This window comes from Eretmochelys imbricata, chromosome 5 (assembly GCF_965152235.1).
Source record: "Eretmochelys imbricata isolate rEreImb1 chromosome 5, rEreImb1.hap1, whole genome shotgun sequence".
Classification (NCBI taxonomy): Eukaryota; Metazoa; Chordata; order Testudines; family Cheloniidae; genus Eretmochelys; species Eretmochelys imbricata.
Window position 1 is genome coordinate 83959662 of NC_135576.1, and position 13471 is coordinate 83973132.

Below are 13471 nucleotides of genomic sequence, written 5' to 3' on the forward strand. Positions count from 1 at the left end.
TGTCGCAGACAGATGTATTGTCATCTTTTTACTCCTACTTGTTGATATTCTGTTGATACATGCCAGATTACATTAGCTACTCTCGCTACATCATTGCACTAGGAGCTGATGTTCTGTTCATTTTTTACCATGACCTGTAAGTCCTTTTCAGTGTTGCTGCATTCCAGGATTCAGACCTCCACCTAATGTATCTTCATTCTTTGATCCTAGGTGTATGTGTGGCTTTGCATTTTGTTTTATTAAAATGAGCCCCCATTACCAAATGATGTATAGCAGTGTGTATATCTTGGTCATGTTTACTTTGACAACCTTCTGACAAGCTATCACTAATAGTAAGTTTCATAATTGTCTGTTGGCCCAGCAGCTAGTTCCTTGAAGTAAGTCAATGGATACCTTGTCTTTAGCCAGATCAGTGCCTGCCAGTGCAGTAACCATGTAAATTATCTGCTAGCTACATAAAATACACAAGAGGTAAATTGTATAGGGAATCCTTGGATGAGGCAGTGTTTAGAATACAAGGTTCCTACCATCAAGAGCAAACATTCCTTTTTTTTTTTTTTTTTTTTCCAACTCTGATACAACAGAAGAGACTGCTTACTCAGGAGGCAGATGGAATTGTTCCAACTATATTCTGGACTGCTCACACTAGGGCTTCTAAACTTTTTTTCATAACCTGAGCCATATCTTAAAGAGAGATTCTCTTTGTCTATCTGCTTTTTCATGTGTGATTACGTAATATTCTTGTGGGAAACAAAAACTGTTTACATGGGAATGTAATCTTAAGAAAGCATTTGTATATTTTTCAGCTCTTCATGTCATGTAGTAATTGAGGCAAATTTAATGGAATTGTTGTGGATTTTCACCAGTGTAACTGAAATCAGATTATGGCCTGTAAACAATTATGAAATTGAAAATTGCATTGGGTATATAAAGTTTTTCAACATCTCACAAGAACTAGTATACAAGATGTTCTAAGATCCACTGGGAAAAAGTATTAGTATCTTGCAGAGAAACTCCACACTGAAACTGTTTTGTAGACCACTGAATTAACAACATTGCCCACTACGTTGAACTTCCCTCCTCATTTAGAGCTTCCCATAGGCTGTTGTAGAAGTAAAAAAAATCTGTTTTCATTCTTTTTATAGCCCTGGCATAAAGCTTCAAAAATGCGCTTTTGTTAATCGTTGGATTGGGTAGAGTGACAATGGTGGATATCTTGTGCAGTTTTCCTTCTTGCTTCATCTGTCTCAGGCGAGTTGTATACCATGGTTCATGGTGACTTGAGGGCAAAACTGGTGAATAGGGAATTTAGGGGTCAGCCTATTTTTAATCAAGGTTAAAGATAAATTATGGAGTTCTACCAGATGACCTATAGAGTGATCTCTTGGCTTGACAATATTTTCCCTCAACAGTCTTAAAATTACACTGTCTGTCTTAGTCTTCGAGTGCAGACCTGTTTAAATAGACTCATTATTCATCACTTCCCTTGTGAGAAACGTGTGCCCTGACCCTCAGGCTGGAGAAGACAATGGTTGATCCATCACAAAAGAATGACCCTTCTCTCCCCTTCTTTTAACTCAGACGAGAGATCCCGGCTGTTGCCAAGTTGAGCCAGAAATCACCTGGAATGATTCTATCGTTGTCATGATGACCATAAAAAAAGTGAGCAAATCTAGAACAGTGTACATCTGTACGGACATTTAACTTACCAAGAACAGTCAGGCTTGGTGACTCCTGTACCAATGCATGATGGAACTCTTAGCTCAAGGGTAAACTCTGCAGTGCAATGGGTAGGATTAGTATTGGTTTATAGTACAGTCATATTTCCATTTTGTACATATAATGGACATACTTTTTCAGGTCTAGCTTTGGAGTGGGAAGAGTCCTATATTTAAGATTGAATGCAAATAGCTCAGACACACCACTTTCCTAATCCTTTCTCACTTCATGCTGAACCATGAACCCACCTGATAACCTATGTTAACACGAGTGAATTTTCATTAGCTTCTGTGAGTTACACTGGATCTTCTGAGAACAGAATTTTTGAAAAGACATATACTTTATATCCTTTGGCTATTGAATAATACCATGATAGTTATAAAAAGATTGAATTACTGATAAAATACTAAAAAAGTGTGTTTTCACCGTTTAATATTTTTCATGTTATCATTCCATAGTACTATAATTACTTTGATGAGTAAAACAAAACCAAAACCTCCAAACCCAACAATCTTCTTTTTGTAGCTAATTGGACAATATCCTTCAGTAAACAAGAACTTGTACCCTTCTTTCCTAAATGTAAAACACATATCATCTATTATTTGTTTGATTATATGACCTGTTTATATATAGATTTTGGGTTTGTTTTTTAAAAAAAGTTAATTATTGCAAAAGTAGACCAAAATTTTCATACATGAATGCCTAAAGTTATGTTCTTAAATTTAAGTTAAGCACCTTAAGAACATAAGAACAGCTAAACTGGGTCAAACCAAAGTATCCTGTCTTCCGACAATGCCAGGTGCCCTAGAGGAAATGGACAGAACAGGTAATCATCAAGTGATCCATCCAATGTGACATAAATTGTAAATCAGAAAGACAACATATTGTCAACTTGTGGGCATGTGTGTCCAAATAAAGGATGAAGTTTACATGAAAAATAGCTTGTCCTGAGAGATGAGTTATGGCACTGTGACAATAATACCTTGTTGGCAAAACAAGCACCTAGACCAGTACTTGATGTTCAATGGATTTGTTTCACTTTTCTTTTTCACCTTAAATTCTGGTCTACACTAGAAAATTAGGTCAGTTTAACTGTGTTGGTCAGGGATGTGAAAAATCCACACTGCTAAGCAGCATTGTTAAGCTCACATAAAATGCCGGGAAGGTGGATTACCTATCCCAACAGGAGAACCCCTCCTCTCAGTGCAGCTGTAGTGTTTTAAGTGTAGACATACCACAAGCGACCTCCTATTCCTTAGTGATTTTCACTTTTTTATTCCTTAAAAAGGAGTTATGAACTCAAGGTTTCTGTTAACAGACAAACATGCACACACAATCTCAAGAATATCTTAGAGCTTTTCTTCTTTTTTAAGCTGAAAAAGAGTTCCAGGGGATCTCAGTTTTGTCTCACTCCCCACCTTGAAGTTCAAGCCAGGGTTCTGAATTACTATTATAACTTACTTTGTCCTATTTGTTTACATTTAATTTGATGTTAGAGATTATCAGTGCTCCTTGAGAGTCTAGTATGAATTTTATTTGCAAAACAAATTTTAGTGCATGTACTACTGTATGTATAAATATGCTATCAGACAAATTAAATGGAAAACAGACCATTAGGATGAAGAAATCATTAACATACTAAAAGATGCTTCCAAAAGCAAAATATTTTCTCAAACATTAAGTGGAGGAGACATTTTGAAAGGTATTTGTAAGTATTCTGTATTCCTTAATTGGTTGTGTGTATGTAAGGTTTCTAAATTCAATTTACAAACTAATACTTACACAGGTTCATAGTGCTTTGAAATGAGTAAAAATAATTGTATATGCATTCATGAAAATTAGGAGGAAGTGTTATGTATCCGGAGACATAGGCTAAGGGAACTTAAATGCACATTTATGGTATTCATGTTTTAAGTCTGAGGTGAAGAATGAGTTAATATTCAACATGTTAATAAAGACTTAAAACCTGGACTCATTAAGCTCAAGAGCGCTATAAACAAAAGATCACTGGTTAAACAGGGAGATCTTGACCCTGGGCCTAGTTTGTTGCGTCATGTCACAAATTTCCAGACAGAGATACTGAGACACAAAGAAGGTATGGCTGTTGGGCGGGAGAGACACGCGGACTTTGTTATGTGAGGTTTTAATTTGCCTAAGCAAGGGTCAGGCCTAACCAGCAATGCTTATCACAGTGTTTTACCCTAAGTATCTGTCTAGCATAACTTGTTAGTTACTTTGTCTTTACTTTCTCTAGTAAATCTGGTTTTTATTTAAGACAATAATCATTAAGTCCAATTCAGGCTAAGCATTCGAGTACCACTCAGAAAAGAACTCTAAATTATTACTTCAAAAGGGAAGGTATCTCAACATGGATATATTAAGACAGTCAGACTTTTGGCTTTGCTCAACCACAGAAACCTGACCCAAATCCTATTCATATTGCTCACAATAGATGTGGTTCTCTTGCACTGGGTCACAGGGATAATTTGGACACCTGCACATGGCATGGGCATCCTCTCTGTGTCATAAAGATAAGCTCCTGCACACACTCAAACAGCAAAAAACAAACAAGAGTTTGGAAGGGATCTAAACAGAGCCTAAGTTACCTATAACTACTGAGAATTAGGAGACAGGTTCTTTCAGCGCGTAAGTTACCTATAACTACTGTTTCTCTGGAGACAGGTTCTTTCATAACTTCCAACTGTAGGGTTTCTTGCACATTACTCTGGAGCATCTGGTCCTGGCCACTGCTCATGACAAGGTACTGGGATATCTGAATCACCAGTATGATCCAATAATGCAAATCCTGCCATCTCCAGCTAACAACCCAACTTTTTGGGTAGTGCATTGACGTGTGTTTTGAGGATTATACTTCATGTCACTCTGTGGTAGCTGTGGGTAAATGTTGACATTTAATGGAACACAGTATATTGTGCAAGTACTGTATGCTAAAGGGATAAAAAATGTTGAGCCAGTTCCTACAGTATTTATATTTTAAATTTATTTGCACAATGAGCTGTATTAAGGAAGTATTTCTTTAAAGTACTGCAATGACTGGATTAAAAACCCAGCTTCCTTTATATCATTTTTAATTTTCAAATTCACTCCTCACTGAGAAAAAACTCTTACAAAATTACTGTAATATTAGGCATAATATTGTTTCATTCGATGAAAACAGGAATGATATTTTCTATCCTTATCATTTCTTTGATAGAGTAATCTTGTTTAGACTATACATTTAAAATAGGCATTTTCCCTACTAACTGGACAGTTAAGTTCTCCTACTATGGAAAAATATGATTTTTGTTTATCCTATAATCTGGATGTCTCAATTCTCAAGAAAATCTAACCCTGGCTGTTCCAGTGCCTTAAATTTAGACCTAAAGAAAGACATGACACAATATATTAACTATATATAATTATTTTAACACTATCTTACTGAATAAACAGCATTAATGTAACACTGCCTTTCAGTTATAGCACTTGCACTGTTTTTGCTGCTCCACATAGTGACAGGACTGCAGACATAATTTTCTGATTTTAATTAGAGTCAACATTCCTAAAGTTTACCAGCGATGAGGTTCTTTCCCTTCCCCTTTTTAACATTAAAATTTGTGTAAGACTGCAAGGTAGTATTCAGAATGTGTTCTTAGTAACTGGTACTGAAACCCTGCAATTCAGAGAAATGAGTTCATTTAAAATTCTGTGTAACTCAGTGGGTTCGTTCCTCTTTGATTTCTAGTAAATCATATAATTACTACAAACAGACCTTTCACTGAAATGATGCAGATGATTGTTTCAAGTGTTTTGCACATACTGTACATTTAGCTACTGCAAAAGTGAGTTTAAAAACAATATATTGTTACTAGGAATTAATAATTCTTGGTATACCTATTTTGGATTAGTAATAACTACAAAAAAATTAACAAATAGCATGTTTGGTTTGTTTTTTAAAATCAGATTATGAGCTGCACTCACAGAGGAAGAAGTTATGGGGTACGAAAAGGAAAGTTAAAATCTCTCCTAGCAAAATCCTAAAATCTTTATTCAGTCACAAATCCTAAAGAAGCTTTGATTGAATTAAGTCTGCATAATTTGGTTCTGAAACATTTAGTCTGCTGAAAAGTGATAATGATAAGATGTTGAAGGGATAAGTTAAAACCACCATTTTGTTTCTTTTTACATTTAAAAAAAAAGTTAATTCTCTCACTGATATTTGCAAGTTAAAACACTACAGTGCAAACATTCACACTGAACGCTCTCCAATTTACCCAAAAACAAGAAGGCTAGAAGGAATAGGTATGTTAAAAGCGATGCCCCCTCCGAAACTGGCCCCCTGCCTTGGAGAGAATATCACTGGGTTCCTGCTTACCCCATTTATTTAATACTATTATAATTTGCAATTGATATTGTGGTAGTGTCTAGAGGCCTCAAGCAGGTCCAGGCCCCAATGTGCTAGGCACCGTACAAAGACATACCAAATGACAGCCTCTGTACCAATAACCTTACCATCTAAAGAAGACAAGACATAAGAGAGAGTTAAACAAACAAGTGGTCATGAGAAGTACAGAGGCAACAGCAATAATATGATGTTTTAGCACAGACTGTGTGCCATTTCTTAGCCAATCAGTAAATACAACTCATCACTTCACTATACATATCAGATAGCTGTTTTCTGTATACATTATGGCAAGGGTGAGCTTTGAGGAAAGGCTTGAGAAATACTGTAAAGTATTAGCTTTCGAGATTTTGACTGGGAATTTTTCCAACGTATAACTGACAACGTGAGAAAGCACACAGACATTTGTGGGTGACGCAGGATAGATAAAGGCAAGGCTTTAGGAAAAAGATCAGGAGCTCAGCTTTGGTCATGTTAAGTTTCATACAGTTTTGCAACCCGGATGTAGCCCTTGGGCCAAAAAGTTTGCCCACCCCTGATCTAGATATATCCAAGCAATCATGCCCTGCAGAGCTGACTCCTATAAGGCCCTCTTTGGAGAAGAACTCTGTGACTCCTGGAAGCACAGGTTGAGTTCAGCACATATCAGTTCACCTATTCTGTAAAAAAAAATAAACAAGTTGCACATCTTATCAGTGATTTCATATGACACTGGCTCCTTTTACAATTATGGATTAATTTTCAGATATTGGTTCTAATATTTACAGTCTACAACAGCTTAGTGCCTAGTTATTGCATAGACCCAGTGGAGGTTCTCCCATTGTGGCCCAAGGCACTAACCACCTTGGAAAAAGGAGAAAATAAATTGAAAGTAAAATAAATGTATGTTGATCCCAGTCTATACTATTATAGCTGTTACTTGATGGAATAGCTCCTTCAGATGAAGGATACCAGTGGGACAGCTGTTCCAGTGCATCACGTTTTATAGTACATATGCATATATTCCTGTAAGAGGCTTCAAATAGGAGAAGGATTTCATTAGAGAGGAGGTCTCAAAAGTGTCCTTAAAATAATGAACACGAGTCAAGCCAAATCAAGTTAGTGCCCACAATAAAAATGGCCTCAAGCCACCACTGCATAGAACACTATGTCTTTTACTTATCACAACAGATGCAAACAATACGGAGATGGTCTCTCACAGAGCCCAGGAGAAAACTCTCAAAGGTCAGGGATATGACATTCACTGGAGAATTCCTTTGCCTGTATGATTATCTACCACAAGAGAGAAGCTTATGCCCAAATCTTTCAACCTTTATGGCAGAATGCAAGACTCATAATTGCACAAGCTTTCGCACAACAGTAGTGACTGCACAATAAAAAAAAGTTAAGAGCATGGTCCTCAGCCAGACACATGCCTTCTTTATTTTGTGCCTGATGCTAAGGTGGTGGAAGCCTTAAAAATGCAATTATAATAAAGGTGGAACTCCTATAATATAGAGAGGATATGGAAAATGTATTTTATATGCTACCACCAGTGTAGCAATTGGCATCATACGATATGAAAGATGAACCAGTCACTCTCTCTCAAGAAATAATTTTCTTTCTTCCTCCTCCTCCTTAGCAGATTTTTTTCAATGATCAGGTGTCAGTGTTTGACTTCCAGAGAGGTGAGTTATGCATCTTAGGATGCTATTTGGGGAAACATTAGCTTTAAAGCCCAAATTTACAATTTTGTAAAAATAAGCTTTTTATAAAACTTAAGGCCAAGAGAAATGTTTCCACAACTTTAAGTGTCACAGTGTAAAAACAGTTTGTAAAGAAACATTCCCCTGAAATGTCTGAAACAGAAGCTCTAAGAAAATGAAAGTGTAACTAGCTAAAGTTAAGTGTGACAATTTATTTATATTGTCCAATAAGAGAAATACAGACAATAAAGACAATAAATATGTAAAATGTTCAAAAAAAGAACTAGACAAGTTCATGGAGGATAGGTCCATCAATGGCTATTAGCCAGGATGGGCAGGGGTGGCGTCCCTACCCTCTGTTTGCCAGAAGCTGGGAATGGGCAACAGGAGATTACCTGTTCTGTTCATTCCCTCTGGGGCACCTTGTGTTGGCCAGTGTCGGAAGACAGGATACTGGGCTAGATGGATCTATGATCTGACCTAGTATGGCTGTTCTTGTGTTCTTATATATTTTTAAAATGTGTATATGGTAAGGAGTTTTTAATAGAAGAGGTAAAAGAATTTGTCAACTCAAACATACATTGTAAACAAACAATGTCCTTTCAAAAAGGTGCATCTTGCATTGTATTCTTAAGGAAGTGAAATTCAGGCTCAGTCTTATCTCCTACAAAAATGAATCCTATAGTCATGAGCTCTCCACTAAAAATACTTTGTTCTGAGCATCCAAAGATCAAATCTTGGCTCTATCTCCTAAAAACATTGACAGCACAGGAGCCTCGGAAAAGAGCAGAGTCACTGAGACAGCTGGGCCCTAATTCACTGAAACCTTTGCAAAGTATGATTCATTCATATCAGTTCACTGTGTTTAGGAGGTGAACCACTGCACACCCTACTAGCAACAGCTTCCAATTGCCTATAGGGTCACCACGACATAATACATGTTGCAGAGATGACAAATACATGGACCAACTCAGTGAATCATATATCCAGCCACACTTCTGAGACATTAATCATATATAAACCTGATAAAAATAAATTTGACAGTTATATATCAAAGTAAATTATAGCATCATATGTATATATGATTATAATCAGTAGTATAAACATATGATCTTGATGTACTGAAAATACATTTTCAAAGATTAGCTAATGTATAGTAAAACTATGTTTCTGCCATACAGGCCTGTAACATGAAAGGGGAGCAAAGCTTTGGGAAGTCTAATGTGGTGACGTCAGTGTTCAAAGCATGAATGTCCACGTGTAAGTTGCCTGCATCACCTCACGTAGATGAATGAGATACTTTCTCCTGCTGTACACACTTCTTTTTCAAGCCAGCCATTTTTTGCTCCACTCAGCTCTCCTATCCTCTGTGAATGAAGTAGATTTCACATGTTCAAATTACTACTTTAATACTTACATCTGTTTTCAGATCATCTTGTATGCAGCAACTTACACCACTGTTTAAGGGCTTGCCTGTATGGGAAAGGTTTTCTGGTATGCCTTTAGCTTTTACAGCATAAGCTGCCTTATGTCCACATGCACAAAATTTCTTTTTTCTATTTCTCTGGTGTTGTATCCCACTTTAATCAATATGCTTTGGTAGTGACATGACTCTTATTTTGTAATGAATTATACCACTATAAGTGAATGCTTCCTGTTTCTGAATTCAGTATACTGCTTCAGGCAGTCCTTCCACTGCTATTCTACGCTGTATTGCTTCACATCTGGATGAAGCTGTCTTGTTAACTATCTGCCCTCCACTGCTCCAGGTCATCTTGACCAGATGTCATTTCCCTGTATAAATCCTGGCTGCTCAAGGCAAGTTCACATACCCCAAGTCACTATAAAATTTTGCCCAGGACATATATCACTTATCACTGATAATCTTTTAAAGATAATTTGCATAATGTTAATTTCAGGTATTCCAAAAAGCTGTACTAACAGTCCAACTGCTCAAGATCACATGTAACTGTGCTACTTTCAAGTATGCTAACATAGCTGTATGCATTCATTCTTATGAAGCTGAAATTTCATAGCCATATTTTCATAACTGAGTGCCTAAAGTTAAGCTCCTAAATCTATATTTTAGGAAACAAAAAATAAATGGCTTTATTTCAGAAGTGAGCAGCACCCACAAAGCCCACTGAAGTTTATGGAAGGTTAGATGTGCTCAACAGCATTGGAAACACAAAACAAAACAGTCCACTTTTTTCAATGTTGATAAATGCAAAGTAATGCATATTGGAAAACATAATCCCAACTATACATATAAAATGATGGGGTCTAAATTAGCTGTTATCACTCACTTGGATTTTCGAGTCATTGTGGATAGTTCTCTGAAAACATCCACCCAATGTGCGGTGGCAGTCAAAAAAGTGAACAGAATGTTGGGAATCATTAGGAAAGGGATAGATCATAAAACAGAAAACATCATATTGCCTCTATATAAATCCAAGGTACGCCCACATCTTGATATTGCATGCTGATGTGTTCACTCTATCTCAAACAAGATATATTGGAATTGGAAAAGGTGCAGAAAAGGGCAACAAAAATTATTAGGGGTGTGGAACAGCTGCGTTATGAGGAGAGATTAGTAAGACTGGGACTTTTCAGCCTGGAAAAGAGATGACTAATGGGGGATATGATAGAGGTCTATAAAATCTTGACTGGTATTGAGAAAGTAAATAAGGAAGTGTTATTCACTCCTTCTCATAACACAAGAACTAGGGGTCACCCAATGAAATTAATAGGCAGCAGGTTTAAAACAAATAAAAAGAAGTATTTTTTCCACACAACATGGAACTCCTTGCCAGAGGATGTTTTGAAGGCCAAGACGACAACAGGATTCAAATAAAGAACTAGATAAATTCATGGAGGATAGTTCCATCAATGGCTATTAACCAGGATGGGCAGAGATGATGCCCCTAGCCTCTTTTTGCCAGAAACTGGGAATGGGCGACAGGGGAGCTGCTGGAAGTGGCTGCCAGTACATCCATCAGATCCGCCGAACCTGCGGACGTGGCAGGTAAACAAATCGGCGTGGCCCACCAAGGGCTTTCCCTGCACAAGCGGCGGAACAAGTTTGGGAACCACTGCTCTAAACCCAAGCGTATTAAGGAAAGTGAGGCAAGACAGAGCTCAGGTCATCCACATAGCTCCAGAATGGCCTTGTCAGTTCTGGTTTTTAGATCTTCTCAAGCTCCAAGGAATCAACTAATAATCCTTCCTCCTCAAAAGGACATCAGTTCTTGAAACTTGGGTCTAGTGCTTCATCCAGACCCTATGTCTCTGAATTTGACAGCATGGAAGAATTTTGGCTAACACCAATGGATAAGGAATGCTTGTTTGAAGTACATTCTGTATTGTTAGAGTAGAAAACCCTCCATTAGGAAAACATGCATGAGAAAATAGAAGGGATTTTTAATTTGGGTGAAAATAAAAGGATGTGTTCCTACCTCCTCTTCTGTTCCACTTATTTTATGTTACCTTTTATTTTTAAAACACTTGGGTTGTCTTAAGCTGTATTAAAATTCATTTGGTGGCAGTTTCGGCTTATTACCCACCAACAGGGAAAAGCTGAGAAACCGCTATCAAACGATCATCAGATTTTTTAAAAAATTAAATCTCATGTTTTCTCCACTTAGCAAAATTCTCCTTCATGAGACTTGAATTTAGTGCTTTTGGGTATAATGGAACCACCCTTGAACTGTTGATCATGCTGCACTATTCACTATTTATGAATGAAGGCTGTGTTTTTAGTAGCTATTATTTTTGCCCATAAAGTTAGTAAAATCCAAGCACTCCTGTCTCACCCTCCATGCACTGTTTTTCATGCTGATGGAGTCACAACCTAAGTTCCACCAAAGATGGTTTAGGATTTTTATATTAACCAGTATGTGCATCTACCAGTTTTCTTCCCTAGATCCCATAGTTTTCCAGCATAATCAAAACTTCTTACCTCAGATGTTAAAAGAACTTGAACAGAATGAGACCTTTTAGGAAAAACTTTTAGATTGTTTGTAGCATTTAGTGGCAGAGCTAAGTGTACATCTGTGTAGTCCCAAAGACTAAGTAGATTGTGAGCTACATTAGTACAGCCTATGAGAGTAATAAGATAAACCCTCCATCAAACATTTCAGCTCATTCTACCAGGCACTGGCCTATTCAACAGCATATTTCAGCAAGATCCATCTGATAGAAATATGTAGAACTGCTGCATGGTCTTCAGTTAATATGTTCATTAGGAACTACTCGTTAGAGGCTTCCTCATGAGCAGATGCTCAAGTTGGAAGAGCAATTCTATAATCTTTGTTCTGATAAATGCCTCTCTCTCACCTTGAAGGAATTACAGTGCTTGGTAGCCACCATGAGTGGGATCCAAATGCACATGAAGTTGAAAAAGAAAAAATGGTTGCTTATCTTACAGTAACTGATTCTTTTACATGATTTGTGCATGTGGATCCCATGACTTGCCTTCCGTTCTCATAGCTTGGAGCCTTGTCACTAATGCTCTGGGTAGCCGAGGAACTGGTTGGGATCACTCTGCCCCTTAAGCTCTCAGGTGAAGGACTGTGAGAAAATGAGACACACATGCATGACCCTTAAAGGAAACTAGTAGAGAAAAACTTCCGAGTTCCTGTGCAGGGGCACCAACCCACCATATGTGGGATCCACATGCACAGACCATCTTGAAGACTCATTTCAAAGTAAATCAATATAAAATATGTAACAGTTTCTTCCGGAGCCTGTCTGAGATATACCCACATGTGGGGGTGCTTTATATAAGATGCTGATTGACAAGAAACTTTAATGTTTAGACCTGCTACCCTTTCCAATTTAATGGGTCTCTAAAGAACATTGAAGTTCATACTGGGGTTTTGTTTTTTGTATATAAAAAAATCCTTAATTTATTTTCATTTCCAGATGCACTTTGTCCAGTATTTGTAATTGAAGTGTCTGGAATGGAGTGGAATGGTGAGTCTAGGAAGAATGTTTATTTGGGGTGAAATTCTGGCCTGCTTAAAGTCAGTGGCAATATTTCCACTGACGCTAGTGGGGCTGGGATTTCATCATTTGATTGTAGTTACCCTTCTGTCTATAAAACTACAGTGTAGTTCCAATTTTCCAGATATTTTTAAAATTGTTTCAATAGTGAAGGAAAATTAAAATTTATATAACTGATTTACGTTACTTGATAACTGTACCTTAGAATATCTAACTGAACCTTTGGCTCAACTGGAACCCAAATTTACTGTAGTTATTTATCAGTCTGATGCTAAATGGTTTATAGCCAACATTTCACACTGTGTTTGAATAACTTTGTACCTTGATCCTATTTCAGAATTATTTAGTTAATTGTTTATTTCATGAGGGGAACTGGAAGAGGTTGGCTGAGAACAAAATAAGTGTGCTTCTTTGTTATATCTGTTAGTGCTGCTTTGGTGGTCGAATCACATTGGGAGACCTATTTTCTCAAATGACACATTACTCCAGTGGTCTACCCGTACCTTCCATACAAGTTAAATTAATTTGAAATATAAAATAAAACTATTGTGACCATTCAAAAACTGTTGATATTCGAATTTAAGATGTCCTTTTGGCACACAATGAGAAGTGCTTCCAGAGCCTGTCTAAATTTCAGCTGGATAGGGGGATGCCTCATCTAAAA

At 37.2% G+C, this 13471-nt stretch overlaps 1 protein-coding gene across 3 annotated transcripts in view; it reads left to right on the top strand.

Moving 5' to 3' along the window:
- Positions 1–13471, top strand: part of AUH (AU RNA binding methylglutaconyl-CoA hydratase) — a 181864-nt gene that overhangs the window by 17834 nt on the left and 150559 nt on the right. Inside the window, exon 4 of one of the 3 annotated variants that reach the window (XM_077817421.1) lies at positions 12727–12777. The exons of the other annotated variants lie outside the window; for them this stretch is intronic. Within the exon in view, the coding sequence (XP_077673547.1) occupies positions 12727–12777 (51 nt within the window). The remainder of the gene's footprint in view (positions 1–12726; positions 12778–13471) is intronic. 3 annotated transcript variants of the gene reach the window in all.